At 44.2% G+C, this 15,394-nt stretch overlaps 1 protein-coding gene across 2 annotated transcripts in view; it reads left to right on the forward strand.

The window, feature by feature from the left end:
* Positions 1-4,428: 4,428 nt before the first annotated feature.
* Positions 4,429-15,394, forward strand: part of CAMK4 (calcium/calmodulin dependent protein kinase IV) — a 305,065-nt gene continuing 294,099 nt past the window's right edge. The window contains exon 1 of one of the 2 annotated variants that reach the window (XM_075067151.1): positions 4,429-4,695. In XM_075067151.1, coding sequence (XP_074923252.1) covers positions 4,565-4,695 — 131 coding nt within the window. In that variant the 5' untranslated portion in view covers positions 4,429-4,564. The remainder of the gene's footprint in view (positions 4,696-15,394) is intronic. The other variant, XM_075067152.1, reaches the window with a different exon arrangement.

Below are 15,394 nucleotides of genomic sequence, written 5' to 3' on the forward strand. Positions count from 1 at the left end.
GAGGCTTTTACAGGATCTCCTGACCTGAACTGTTCTGAACCATAAGTGGCTTTAGAGAAAAGATCAATATTTTGAGGCAACTCTTATCTGAAGACCTAGCTTGCTTTACTTGCATGGCATATGATAGAAAATGCCTGCTGCAGTGTCTTTCTTAACAAGCAGCGACAGTGCAACATCTAGAGAAGTATAGCAGTGCCATAGGATGTATTGGAAGGATTTTTTTCAGGATCCCACAGGGGACAATGTATTGGCATTGATAGGATTGTACTATCTGGCCAGAAAGAAGTTTCAGGCAGGGCTAGAATTGGGAGGAGTGGAAGGAATAGCGGTACTCTTCTAAACGCCACCTACAAACCAAGAACTACTGACTTGAAATGCCAAAATGAGATTCTAGTCATAGCAGAGAGTGCTGATGTTCAAAATATGATCACACATTCTCTGCTGGGCTCCCCCTTAATGGGCTTGGATACACCTCTGAGCAGAACTAAATAAAGACATAGGCAAATAAGCATGCACCCAAGTTTGCTTCTGTTCTTTAAAAAGTTCTGTTTCTTACTTTGCCTGTGGTGAAGAAAAGCTTGACAATCTGGACCACTTGTATCTGATGCAGTGATGCCTGCCTAAATTTGCAGAGAGCCTCTGGCAGAGGTGCCCGAAGCTCACTTCGAATGTGGGGTAGATGTGCTCTGCACGGGGAGGCCAGGGTGGAGGTGGGTGGGAAGGAAGAGAAGCAGGATTGATGCTCTGCATATTGAGTGAGGGGAGCTACTGAGACTCAGCAGGTAAGGGATGTTCCTACTTGATCCCCAGCCTGATCCCAGGTACCATGGCAGCTTCTGCAGCCCTTCTGAGTCCTACTCTCATCTCCTCCACTGCATGCATGCAGTTTACAGAAAATGACACACAAGGGTGGAAACGAAACAGATCAGCTCTCACTTCTCCTCTGCCTCTGTACTTCTGTCACTCCTGAGCAAAGGGTGCAGTAACTACTAGCTCCAGAATAAAAGTACCATTTCGACAATGGCCTTTTTAAAATGAAAGCTGAGATTCCAGAGAACAGAATAGCCGTCTCAAAGTACTAGGTTGTCCACCCACTGTGACCCTGCCCAATGGCTTAAGGGTAAATCAAATGCTTTTGGATAAATGGGGTTTTGGTCTTGTGGCTTAATTCAAGTTAGTGTTCAGATATACTGTTGTGATAAAGACCATATTAATGCCTGTAAATAACTTTAATTCAAATAACACCTTTGGATGAAGGAGTCTGTCAGTTTATGGGTGCCCGGATAAACAGGGTCTTAACAAAATAACTGTAAAATAATGAGAACATGTATGTTCTTTGGGTCATACAATCTGTTAATATTTCTGTTTAGTCAAACTCCTAATTAAATGATACAAAAATAGAGAAGATATAAAGTACCACTGTTGCATGTCTTTAGTGGTCATTGGCCATGCTTGGGCATTTGTGTTTCTGCTCACAAGAGGTGCTGTGGCAACAAGATGTCACAAAAAAAGGCAAAATGTCTCCTAGCAACAGGAAGCTTTAGGTAGAAAAGTTCCAGACTAGCTAGTTGGAAACAGCAAGCTGGAGAATTGGGATGAGGCATAAACAACTGGGGACCTCCAAAGAGTAGAAGTCCCCAAATCTGTGGATGATTGAACAATTGCTATGGTGAGTACTCTGGACACCAAGCCGCTGGAGAGGAAAGCCCATTGGCCTTCTGCCTGTGAATGACTTTCTGAAAACTAGCTTCACAGTGCTGGAGTCTTTGCTATTTTTTATGCAACTCTATTTAAACTTTAAAAACACTAAATGTAAAATATCATGTGGATTCCAACACTGACTGTTAATCCAAAATGGTCAGCTCAGAAGAGACAGTATTTATCTCTGTTTTAATCCCACTATTTAGAAAGAGCCCTATTAGTTGCATCCCTTTTCCAAGAACCCATTTAGTGAATAAGTTATTTTTATGGGTAGGCAAGACCTTTTTTTTTTTTTGTCTAGCTTTTGAGGACTTAACTTTGAATCTCTGATTCTAATAATATCACTGGTCACTTGGGAGCTATGAAAGAGATGGGAAATAGGGAGAGAGAAAGAGGAGGGAGAAGAGAACTGCTTTAATAATACAGGGCTAGATTTGTGCCTTTAAGCAGTACTCTGTATAAGGGGCAATCTGTAGCTGTGCTGCCCCAGAAATGGAACTGGGAATTGGAATGAGGACTTGTCTAGTGGGGAAAATGAATTGGGTTAGAAAACACATTAACACAATGTTCAACATGCCTTTTCCCCTTACTGTGAACCAGGATATTGTGTTTAAAAACATTATCAGGTCATGGTTAAATATTGGAGGACATATTGCACATCACTTCTAGTGCACAAGCTAAACAGGTCTGCATGTAGGATGTTTTACAATGTACCTATCTGCCTGCATGGCAGTAAAAGTGGGTGTGAATGAGAGTAGAATTGTCATGGCATGGCATGACATGTGGATGCTGGGTACACACAACTGCTACTATTTTTATTTCATGATTACACCAGGAGAAACTGCCTTTAAGTAGATACTTCTGCATGGGAGCTGAAGCCAGGAATGTAATGAACTTGTTATATTTACATGCATATCACTGCTGCAGACTTGGAGGCAGCACCACTGGGACAATCTGCCTTGGGCTTTTGAGTAATTTATACTGGTTTTGTGCAGGGAAACGAGGCTCTCTTTCTCTCTCTATTACTGTCTGTTCTGTTTTGGACATTTGTTAATCCTTTTCCAAAATTTCTCTCTCTCAAGTTCAACAGAAGGGGGAAAAAAAAAAATCAAACCATACAAATCCTATGCATGTGTGTTACACTCTTACTACCAGTTCCACTCTGGGGTTTGTGAAATGCTGCACACCTGGGTTAGTGCATCTCTCCTAGACTGCATAGCTGGAGCCCTAGCCTCCCCTGTGGAAAACCATCTACACTTTTTTTTTTTTTTAAATGAGCATAAGTTTTGAGGCTTACTAAAGCAGAAAAGTCTTTTTTCCTCACCTGGGTCTAGAATTGCCTATCTTGCATGAATGAAAGCCCTAAAATAATCTCAAATATTACAGAATCTGCCCTATATTTCTGAGGCAGAGACAGTCATAAAATTAATCTAAAAGCCTTTAAGAACCTATATATAACTTTTCATAGAAGTAAATAGGGACATAATTCTAGCACCAAGTTTGAGCTCCAAAAATGAAGGGAATCTCAAAGACTAAATTTTCCCTGTTAACTCACAAGCCAGTCTACTCTAACAATATTTTCAGTATAACTTTAATACACACTTAGGCCCTGATAAGGAAAATACACATTTACCTTTATTCATGTGAGTAACATTAAACATCTGTAAATATCCTCAGACCTAGAGCCCAATTCAGTCTCTATGTGCTATAAATGCAGTGGTGTGTTTTTAATGTAGCAGTGCAGTAACTCAGGGCAGCTGTTATTGGAGTGTAATCATTTATAGTTAAAGAGATACTGCCACGTAATGAAGACAACTTTTAGTACTGGTGCTCAAAGCAAAGACACGGTATTATGAATGTAAACGAAAACGGGACACACGTCTCCCCTTGTTTATAACCAGTCTGTTGCGGTATTTGCAACCCAGACTTTGTAGCTTTATGACATTGCACAAGAATCTGAAAGTGAAACTCACTAGCGGGCGGAGGGGGGAAGCAGTGAAACTACCCAGTTAATTTTCCTTTCGAACATGAGCGAAGGGCAGAAAAACACTCGATTCATAATCAAGAGATTTTAGTAACAATAAGAAAATCGGAAAAAATGGATCTGATCATTAGTTTAGCAGTCGCTCAGGGCAGAGCTAGCAGGGGGGAGAAGAAACAGCCAGGGGCGTTAGGGTCTTACAGTGCTTCTTCCCTTCTGACAGGGCACCTTCCAGTGTGCTGTGAGGGCTGGCGAGGAACCCAGAGCGCACTAGGGCCCCGGGGAAAGGCGGCGCGGCACCGCGCGGCAGGCAGGTACCCTGGTGAACTGGCTGGAGCTCACATACGGGCGGGCAGAGAGAGGCTGCTGGTGGCTCGATGCCAGAGGCAGGCTCTGCGCTCGCCCAGCCGATCCTGGGACTGACTCCAGCATCACTTTAATGGGAAGCGGATGGCGCTGACAGTGGCAGCCCGGCACGTAAAGAACCCGCAAGCCTTGCTCTAAAGGCTGCTCCCGCCCCTGGATGCCCCCGCTCGCTCACACCTTCCAGGCGCCAGGACCGAGCCGCTGCAGGGGGCCGGGGCGGCTTTGCTGGGGGTTCCTACTGCCCCCCGCAGTGTGTGTTGCTGCTGCCGCCCCCGGCCCCGCCTGCCCCTCCCGGGCGGCTGGCAGAGCGGCAGCTTCTGCGGCTGGAAGTTTTGCTGGCAGCGCTGGGCTCCTCCGCCAGCCAGCCAGCCTCCACCTCCCCGGCGCGCGCTGGAGAGGAGCCGCGGCCGCTGCTGAGGGCTAGGCGGGGGAAGCGCCGAGCCCCGCCGCCTTCGCGCTCGGATTCCGCAGCCTGGCCCGAGGGGGCGGCCGCCGCCGGCCGGCGGGGGTCCCGCCATGCTGAAAGTCACCATGCCCTCCTCGTCCTCCAGCTCCGCCGCCGCGGGCAGGGCGCCCGACTACTGGATCGACGGCTCCAACAAAGACACCCTGGCGCACTACTTCGAGCTGGAGTCGGAGCTGGGACGGTAAGGGACGAGCTGCTGCTGCCCTGCGCGAGGGGCATTTCCGGGCATCTTCTGCTCCGCTGCGTGGAGCCGGCTTCGGCTTGTGGCCGCGAGCGGGAAGGGCAGGGGCAGGAGCCCACGCAGTGCAACCGGTGTCAGAGGCTGCGGGGACTTTTTCTCTGGCTCCCTCCCCCACCCTCTGCATGCTGCATTTCCTTTGAGTGTGGTTCATACTTAGATTTTTCACCCCTCATCCTGTCTCCTTTCCATGGGGTCTGCCTGAAATTGGAGGAGAGGAGAGAAATGTGACAGCCAGGAAGACCGCCTCTGTCCCAGTGCTGTTGGCTGTATGGCAGTTCCCCTACGTGCAGGGTAGGCAGCATTTCCTAGATCCCTGCGTTTCCAGAGCTAGTGAGAGATGAAGATTTATGGGCGAGTTTGGGTTTTTTGGCTGGGGAGGAGGCAATCAAGATGATTATAGTGATGGTAAACTTTTTTTTTTGTTTTTGCTCTTTAAGACAAGTGACATGGGAAATTAAACTTAAATACCAGCTTGCTTTAGTGGCTTTTTAGTAGTGAAGAAGAGAATGAATCACTTAAAACAGTTGCAAGCAGGATTATAAATTGACATGTTGATACAAAGAGAAACCTTTATATGTGAACAATTTAGCACTAATTAGCTGGGAAGAGGCTAAACTATTAGGCTTCATGTACTGGCCGGTGGGGGATGTATTCCAAATATCATCGGGAGATCATGTTCCTCATGGTAACCAGCATGTACAGCTATTGCCTTTCACCTGTGACCTGCCTACTTTGCTTTGACAGAGAAGGGACCATAACTATTTTGAGATGTAGACATTTCACCTGGAGAAGCACTTCTTGTTGCTCACTCTAAGGTTTACAGTATTTAACACATTTCAGGGTTGGCTCCTTTGTACTAGGAAAGCTCAAGATGATGCATTTACTGCTTTTGTCTATCAGTTACAGTGAATGCACCCTGATTTCAATAGCTGAAAAAGTTAAGCTCTAAACGATGTCCAAAGAGGTGTCAGTGTTTTTGTGCTGGATTCATATCTGCCCATTTTACAGGTGTGCACACATGTTCAAATGCAGAAAACAAAATCAGTTCAGAACAAAAGTCAAGCAAGTCCTGTGTTAAAAGGAAAATAACAGTTAATTTCTTAAGAAAAACACACTATTGGCCCAGTCTTATAAATGCTTAGCCATGTGAGTAACTTACATTAGTAGACCAATGCTCAAACCACTGAACTATCTCTGGTAGAGTTACCGATCTAAGTGTGTGCAGAATCTGGGCTTAATACTGTTCAGAGTGACTGTGAAGCATTTCTGTGAGTAAATTGACAGTCTAGTTTTGAGTTTTTATATTAGACACATTTGCATGATTTTGGGCAAGCTGCTACAGTCCTTACTCAGACAAAGCTGCCATTGAAGTAATGAGTCTATGAACATGTGAACTGCATTCTTTCATTAGGAACTGCAATACAAATTAGGAAATGATTGCCAGTATCTGAGTGAATTTTTATGTTTGGTACATGTTCATTCATTTGTGCCCTGCTACTGTCACAGCACACTTCTTCCAGTCATTTTACTGTTCTAAGCATTTCTAAACTAAAACTCAGCATATCATTTAATATTTGTCTTCTGTGTAGAATTTTCTGTATTGCATTTAGAAGTAGAAAGTAAATGAATTGATGTGTTACAGGAACATGTATAATGGAGGGGGATGAGTTGTCAAACTTTACGGAGTAGGAAGTAAAACGAGATCAACGATCTAGTGAAAACTTCACAGATGACAGTGTGGTTGCATCAGTTATTCACAGAAGGACTTGTAATTACAATGTTTTTAACTGAAAGGAGAAGTAAAACTCTTGTACTGACATAGCTGTGTTTTGGTTTTTTTTAAAATCTTATTGAGTATTTGACTAATATTCCTCCCTTTTTGTTACTTATATTGGAATGATGTTTGCACATAACAATATACATAATAACTTGAACTGAAAAGCCTTGATGAATGATTTTCTATGCACTTGACTTTAACAATATAGCACTTGTTAATACTCTGTAGGTGGCAGCATTGGTGAGTTGTATATTTTCTGTATCTTGCCCAGTGTCTTTCAGCTGAGAATTTGCATTTCACAATATCCTGAGAAAAGGTTTTGCAGCAGTGTTAACCATAAAAATACTACACTTGTAGTATCCCAGAAACATAAAATCTTTTTTGTTAGTCTTGTGTGGTCCAGAGGTACAGAGTTTATGCAACTGAGATTAGTATAAAGAGATTATTTGAAGAGGAGGGAGAAAAATTTGTAACAAATGACTCCTTTGATACTCTGTACATTTTTTTTAAAAAGCGATTTAAGTTGTGAACATACTTTCAGTATCACTTTTATTGGAAATGTATTGAATATCATTTATTTCAATATGGCAAATTTTATGCACTCTGTATCTTGAATCAGAAAGTGACAGAAAAGTTTAATGTTCCTTGATATAGCGCCACCTGATAAAACACGAATTTGGATATAACACGGTAAAGCAGTGCTCTGGGGAGGCGGGGCTGCGCACTCTGGTGGATCAAAGCAAGTTCAGTATAACACAGTTTCACCTATAACGCGGTAAGCTTTTTGGCTCCCGAGGACAGTGTTATATCGACGTAGAGGTGTATTGATTGTTGGCAGAGCCAACAGCTCATACACAGTTGGGCTATTAGGGAATATTTTTGGCTGGGTCTCTAGAGTTATTCCCTCATTGTCAAAAAATGACATCTGACTCTTCCATGCACATGAACCATCACCAGAAACCTTCTGGGCTAACTTCTCATTTAAAGTATAGCCTCACTAGTGTAATCTTCATCAAGGCACTTATCCTGAGAGCTATTAAGCACCCACAGTTCCCATTGTGTTTCCAGTGGGAGTTAGGAAAGCACTGATTACTCAGGCCCCAATCCACAAAGCTACTTAGGTGCCTAAACCCCAGATTTACCTAAGTCCTGGCTTTTGCCTCCACTGTGATCCACAAAACTCTCACTGAATCCTGTAGGTGCCGAAATTCACTCAATGCCTATATTTTTTTAGAGTACACGTTTCTTAGGAGATCCACTAGGTATACTGAGAAGCTACCTACCAGGTCAAATCCTATTCAAAATCTGGCCAGGATGACAGTGGTGGTAGCCAGATTAGAATTTTTAGTCCAGTGGTTAGAATACTTGTCTAGGATGTGGGAGACCCAGGTTCAATCCCTTCCCTGCCTGAGCAGGGAGAAAGACCCTGTTCAAATCCTCTCTGTTTAGCTATTAGAGCCCTTACCTGCAGGACCGGTGCCGGGCCATTTCGCCGCCCCGCGCGTGGGTCTCGTGGCTCTGGTGGAGCTGCCGCAGACATGCCTGTGGCAGGTCCACCGGAGCCACGGGACCAGCGGACCATCCGCAGAAATGCCTGCGGCAGGTCCACCGGAGCTGCGGGACCAGAGGACCGTCCGCAGAAATGCCTGCGGCAGGTCCACCGGAGCCGCGGGACCAGAGGACCGTCCGCAGAAATGCCTGCGGCAGGTCCACCGGAGCCGCGGGACCAGTAGACCCTCCGCAGGTACGACTGTGGCAGCTCCACCGGAGCCGCCTGCCGCCCCCCCGGCAAAATGCCGCCCCCCGTATAATGCTGGCCCCCTAGGTGACTGCCTAAGTCGCCTAAAATGAAAGCGCCGGCCCTGCTTACCTGTGGGATATGCTGATGTGGGGGCTTCCTCAGTCTCTCCTGTAGAAGCTGTACCATTGGGGATAAATAATGAAAGTGTGATTGGAGCAGGGGGATTGGATTCTCTGTCTCCAACTTCCCAGGTGGGTCCCCTAATCACCGGGTTACAGAGTCTTTCTTGCTCATGCACCCAATGACTGTTCAACTGAGCCCAGTAGTTAGGGAACTCACCTGGGACGTGGGAGGCCATAGGTCCTGTCCCCCGGCTCCAATCACCTTAATTATTTATCCCACATGGAACTACTTCAAGAGAAGAGACTGAAGGAGCACCACATTAGAATATCCCATAGCTCAGCAGTTAGAGCACTCTTCTGAGAGGCAGAAGACCCCTGCTCAAATCCTTTGTTCCCCACTCTGGCAGAATAGGGAATTGTGGGAGATCCAAGTTCATCACTGGCAAATCTTCTAGCCCAGTGGTTAAAGCAATCAGGTGGGTAGGCGTGGCACTGGTTCTGCTGTTTTGTGTGGAGCGAGGCAGCTGCCCGAGAAGCTACGTAGGTGCTTAAGCTGCCTGATTCCAGGAGAGGGGTTCTGGTTCGGGGATCATCTGTGCAGAGCAAGACACCTCCCTGCAGCTCAGACTTAGCGCTGTTCCTGTGGATTTTTTTTTTTCTGGGTGCCTACAAATAAGTGTGGCAATGCTGAAATCCCTTTGTGTATCCAGGCCTCAATCCCTAATGACACAATGCAGGGTGAGCTCAAGTACTTGTGTGCTGTGAACCCACCATCTTTTAGTGATGCTGCGTGAGCTGTGCTAATATCTTATGTTAATAATCTTGTTCATGAAAGCAGTTATAGAACAGTAATTGAAAGGGAATTCTAAAGTCAGGTAACAGCACTTGTTGTTACAGCAGCATTATTTTGATACAAATGGGTTAATTTTGCATATGTGTGGAAGGCCATAATACATTATATTTGAAACTCTAAGCCAGTGCTGTCTGCTGTCATATCACCTTGCAGAACTTCATGTGATGACAACCTACAAAACAGCTTTATAGTTCCTCTTCATAAATAGATCACCTACAGAATTGCATGTTGTACAAACTGTGCTTTTTGTGCCCAGTTGAGAAGCTTGATTTGTTTTGGGTGGTGTTAAACTATATGTATACCACTCAGGTTTTTTGTTATTTTTTGACACAATCTTTGCTTGCAACAGTGGTGTGTTATTCTGTAGTACACACACACGATTTTTGAGGTAGGCCAAACCTTGATTGCCTTGCTAATACAAGTAGTCCTATTAAGCTTTCATAAATAAGGTGAGCAGGATTTTGGCCCTTATAGAGTTAATAACTGAGACTTTCATATTTTCAAGTTGGCTTATAATCTAGACCTTTAGCTCCATAATTTGATCTTTGTATTAAAAGAATATTGTGGTCTTGATTCTGGTATTGAATGTATTAATTCATCGTTTTATATCGATTCATTGTTCAGTTATTTTTTTACCAGACAACTCTCTCCTCCCCTCCCCCCCACATATATTTTTGGAGACTGCAAGTGTTGAACCAGAGTCTGTAACAGTGAGCTCTGACCATGTAGTAGCTTTGGAGTTAGGCTATTCTGTCCCATCAGTCTCTAATTAACAAAGTTCTACCTTGAGTTGTGTCATGTATAAATAATTGAATACTTATCAGAGCCTCCTGATCAAGTACTTTAAAAGATTATTATCTTCTGCTTCCCTAAGGCCTGGTCCTGCAACTACAAATTAATATGACACTTGCTCTGAGTAGTTAGTTGTATTGAAGTTGCAGTAGAAAGCACTGTCCCGGTAGTAGTTTTGGGATCTGGCTCTCTGCTCACAAATGCTATTTCTATAACAGTGAGAAATAAATACAACTTTAAGTAAAGACAGGATAAATAGTATGCCATTTATGTGGGAACCTTACATTTTCCACTAATTGAATTAAAGGTTAATTCAGAGCAAACTTGTACTGTAATGCCATAAAAGAAGAGAAATTTTAAAAATCATTTACTTTCTTAGTAGAACTGCCTATGGTTAAAGGATGCCAGATCAAACCCTTATCCGCATAGAACTCCTGTTGAAGCTGCAGTGAAATAGAGAACCAACTGATGTGCAAGGAATGAAGAACTGGATCCTAATATCAATTAACAGAAAAAATGCAGTCACCATAGCAAAAAGGCCTCAGAAATTGGCAGTTAGGTGCGGTAAGAATGTTTGGAAGTTCCCAAGACGGTGTCTCAAGTAACATTCTTTATTAACGTTTTCAACCCTGTTTAAATCTCTCACTGCCTGTATGTTCATAAAGTGGTGGTGGCGGTACAAAGGTTTGCATCTTCCTAATTCACTTTCAGATAAGACAGTATTTTAGTATTGAGCATCCCAGTCCAAATGTCACAAGTCAAATTCCATGCTCAGTTACTTTGTGGAGCCTTTAACTTCAATGGGGTAGCAGGGATTTGTAATTAAGGTCAGAAATGGCCTAATTCATTCATGCTTTTGAGCTTTAATCCAACATCAGTACAAAGATGTGTCTGTCCACTTCGAATTGCAAGAAGATAAGTTTCCAAAGCAGCAGAGAATTTGGTCCATTTTTTTTCTTAATCATCAAATTTGTTTGCTAATGCTTAAAGACCATAGGTGAAATCTTGGTCTTCCTGAAGTCAGTGGCAAAACTCCTGTTGACTTCAATGTGGCCAGGAATTAATCTAATATGTCATCCTTACCTTATTCAGGCAAGACTATCCCTAGCTGCTCCAGGAGTCTTGCCAGAACAGGGATTGCAGAATCTAAACCTAAATCACTGAGATGGCTCAAGAAATGGGTAACTGAAAATGTAGTTTTTCACTACTGCTTATTTGAGTCTGACCCTAATAGTACTATGGCTGAAGTATTATTTCTATATTATGGTTAGAACATAGTCTATGTGAAATAAGTTTGCTGATTCAGTCTACAATAATTCCCACTGGACAAAGGTGTCCACACAACAGCTGTTAACTTCGTTGGCTACCACAATGTTTGTTTTCTCTGCTGAGCCTGCCACCTTCCTCCAGGAATGGCCTAAAACTTATCAGTGGGGCAGTGTGCAGAAGCTGCTCCTGCATGCTCTGTGGGAAAAACAGAGGAATTCAGTTTTCAGTGCAGTCAATGGTACCTTTTATGAGCCCTAAATTCATCTTATTACAGTGTAAACAAATTGTATTTTATGTGAGCAAAGTTTTTCAAACCAAACAAAATAGACTACTGATTGGAATATGCAGATACTTATTTTTAATTACAGATGCATTGAAAGATGTACTACATGGAGAATAAACACAAAATGCATTTGGTTTTGAGAGGTTACCAGGTCCAGTTCTATTACCAGCATATTTTAGAAAAGTAATGCGTACATCCTGAACAATATTTTTATTTTGTGTGCAAGATGTCTGTCATTTGCCGTATATATAGTTATACTTGTAAACTAGATGGGATATATGGGGGAGGGGGAAGGAGGAGGTGTGGAGGGGTTAATGCTCTTAAATCAAGAATTAGGATTTCTGAGTGGGCAGTGACAGAATAGATTGTGTTGCCAGAATATTACATCGTATATGCATACTGAACATTTATTAGTTAACGTGCAGAATGTCTTGTGCTGTCAACCTTTCAATTTCTTCTGTATAATAAGTGCTGGAGGTGGTTTGAAATGGTTGCTGTAGGTGGATCTTTCTGTATAATTTTCACAGCTTGTTTGTGTTTATGGAAGGACTGTTAAAATGGAGAATGTTATTCTCCAGAGAACAGTTTATATTTATTATTTCTATGGCATTACTTGTTCCAACAGCTATCTATCTTTATGGTGGCTTTTTGGTTTTAAAAAAAAATATCTAGAAAACTTGTATTTCTCACATGAAAAATTAATTCTTACCCTTGGGGTAAAAATTCTTAGAAATACTGCAGATGTGTCTGGGCTTCAGAAGTTAAAGTAATAGAGTTGTATTAGCAGCAGAGAATCCTGTGGCACCTTATAGACGTTTTGGAGCGTGAGCTTTCGTGGGTGAATACCCACTTCGTCAGACGCAGGTAGTGGAAATTTCCAGGGGGAGGTATATATATGCTAGCAAGCAAGCTAGAGATAACGAGGTTAGTTCAATCAGGGAGGGTGAGGCCCTGTTCTAGCAGTAGAGGTGTGAAAACCAAGGGAGGAGAAACTGGTTCTGTAATTGGCAAGCCATTCACAGTCTTTGTTTATCCAGAGCGCTGATGGGTATGCAGAGAACTGAAAGCGTCAGCAGTTGTTCTCTTTGAAGTCTGGTCCTGAAGTTTTTTTTGCTGGCAGGATAGCCCAACCTAAGGTCTGCTAAGATGTGGCCAGGAGGGTGAAGATGACTACTCAGTATCAGGTTTTTGTATATTGCCATTCCTGATAGCTGATTTCTGTCCATTTAATTCTTTTCCGAGTGACTTCCAGTTTGGCCGATGTACATAGCAGAGGGGCTTGTGCAATTGCTCTGTACCAGATTGGACTTAGCGTCCAAGACCTGGGGGTGCTTACCTATGAAACCCCCAACCTCACCACACTACCCAGAGCTTGGATGTCTTGCTTGCCACCAGGTCAGTGAAGTTATAGGGCTGACCACGGCCCCTTTCCTCTCTTCTGGTGGTCCCCAACCTTCCTTTGGGGACCCCCAAGACTTCAGACCCCTGGGTCTCCTCTCTTCTCTTCCTCTCAGGTCAGCTTCCCGCCCCCCTGTTCCTAGGGTTACACGGTGCAATGATACTGTCCACATCCTTGAATACAACCGAGAGGCAATCTAGCTCCCCGAGGCTAGGGCATCTCACCTAGTCAGCTCACACTAAGGATCCCCCTCCCTTGTCCTGCAGCTTTCCCGCCCTGACATAGGAAGGTGAGACACAGAGTTTTGGGCTTTTTCCCTCCCCCTCTGCCTCACTAGAAAAGAAACTTCCACAAAGTGTTAAAAGAAAACTTTTTACAGAAAAAAAAGAAGAAAAATATAAACATAAAGCTTGCATTAAGAAACTCAATAACAGGCTCTTGCTTAATAAGAAATAAGAATAGAACAGTCTGATTAAAGATAGCCCGATTAAACCCATCCACAAATCACACACCTGTAAATAGCAACAACAAGCGCAACAAAGCTCATCATAGCCGAATTACTGCTTTCCGTGTACTCACAGATGTTTGGAAGAAACTGAGATAAGATGGAGTTAGGAGAAGCTTGTCCTCACAGCGAGGAACAACAAAGACACAGCAATCCACATCTGTACATACACCACAAAGCTCTCATAGCCGAATTACTCTGCTTCCCTTTGACTCACAGACTTTTAGTAGAATATGTTGAAGATAAGAGAGAGTTAGAAGGAAACTTGTTCTACCCATAGCCGAGAAAAACAACAAAGACCCCGAAGTATATCAAATTTCCCCCCGCCCCTGACTTTAAACAATCCCAGTTCTCTGATTGGTCCTCGGTCCAGTGTTTGTTACCCTTTCCAGGTAAAAGAACTTAACACTTACTTACCTATCATACTTATGACAGGGCATTGCTGGCAAATGATGGCGTAATACATTGGTGGATGTGCAGTGTGAATGAACCCAGTGATGTATGGCTGATCGGTAGGTCCTAATGATGTTCGCTGTGTAGAGTGGGCAGAGTTGGCATCGAAGGTTATGGTTGCATGGATTGGTTCCTGAGCAGAGTACTATGGTCGGTGTGCATGCTGGTGAGAAAACTTTCACGTTGGCAAGGCTTGTCTGTGGGCAAGGATGCCTGCATCCCAAGAACCGTGAAAGTGTGGGATCATGTCCAGGATGGGTTGTAGATCCCGATGAATGCGTTTTGGAGAGGTTTAGCTGGGGTCTGTTGTGATAGCCAGTGAGTCCTGTTGGTTTCTTTCTGTGGGTTTGTCTGCAGTAAGGAGGCTTCTGGGTACACGTCTGGGCTCTGTTGATACTGTGTCCTAAATTTCCTCGTGCGGGTATTGTAGTTTTGAGAAATGCTTGGTGGAGATTTGGTAGGTGGTTGGTCTCTGTCTGAGGGGTTAGAGGCAGAGGCGGTTGTAACCTGTCAGTGCTTGGCTGGACAATGGATCCGTGTGAGTGCCCGGTGATGGAAGCTGGATAGGCAGAAGGTAGTGTAGCGTCGTAGGTTTTCGATATAGGGGGTGTTTAATTGACCATCACTTATTTTGCACCATGGTGTCTAGAAAGTGGACCTCCCCGTGTAGAGTTGGTCCAGGCTGGAGGTGAAAAAATGGGGGGTGGAAGTTGTGAATCGTGGTGGATTTTTCAGAGTCCCTCCTTCCGTGGGTCCAGAATGATGAACGGATGTCATCAAGGTAGGTAGGGTTTAAGAAGGAAGGGAGCATGAGTAGGAGGCGTGAGCTGAGGAAGCGCTCGTGTTATCATCAGGCCAGCCTGCAGGTAATCCCAGCCCACACACCATACAACATCAAGTTGTTTGGCATTAAGTTGTTTGTAGGGCCAATGCGGGAGTAGCCCCCAAACAGGAGTTGCATGTAATATTAACTGGAACACCATGACAAATAGCGCCCTGTACCAGCCTCCTATGCCGAACCTAGAGAAGGGTCCTGAGAGGGTATATGTCCTCTCTTGGTGGCCAGGGGAGTTGGATATGTTCAGCTGCGCCAGTAGGTAACATGAATGGGAGGGAAAAATCACAAACACCACCTGATCCAAGTCTAAACCAGAAAAATAAGAGAAGGATATGGACCTATGCTGTGCTGTAGCACATACCACCAGAGACGCTCCTGCTCAAGCATGCACAGCAGAAGCGAGTCTATGGCGGCTACCGGTCTTGTGGTGAACCACTGCAACATTGCCGAGTCTACACCCTCCGTCACTTAAGTAGGTGGGGCGTGGAATGTAACTCAGACGAACAGCTGTCCATCGGCTGGACCTTGGCTAAGGTTCAGTGAGTTGTGCGGCCACCCTCAGCTCAAGGGGCTGCGGGGATTAAAAGGGACCTCATCAGCGTTGGCC

This window comes from Chelonoidis abingdonii, chromosome 6 (genome assembly GCF_003597395.2).
Source record: "Chelonoidis abingdonii isolate Lonesome George chromosome 6, CheloAbing_2.0, whole genome shotgun sequence".
Taxonomy (NCBI): Eukaryota; Metazoa; Chordata; order Testudines; family Testudinidae; genus Chelonoidis; species Chelonoidis abingdonii.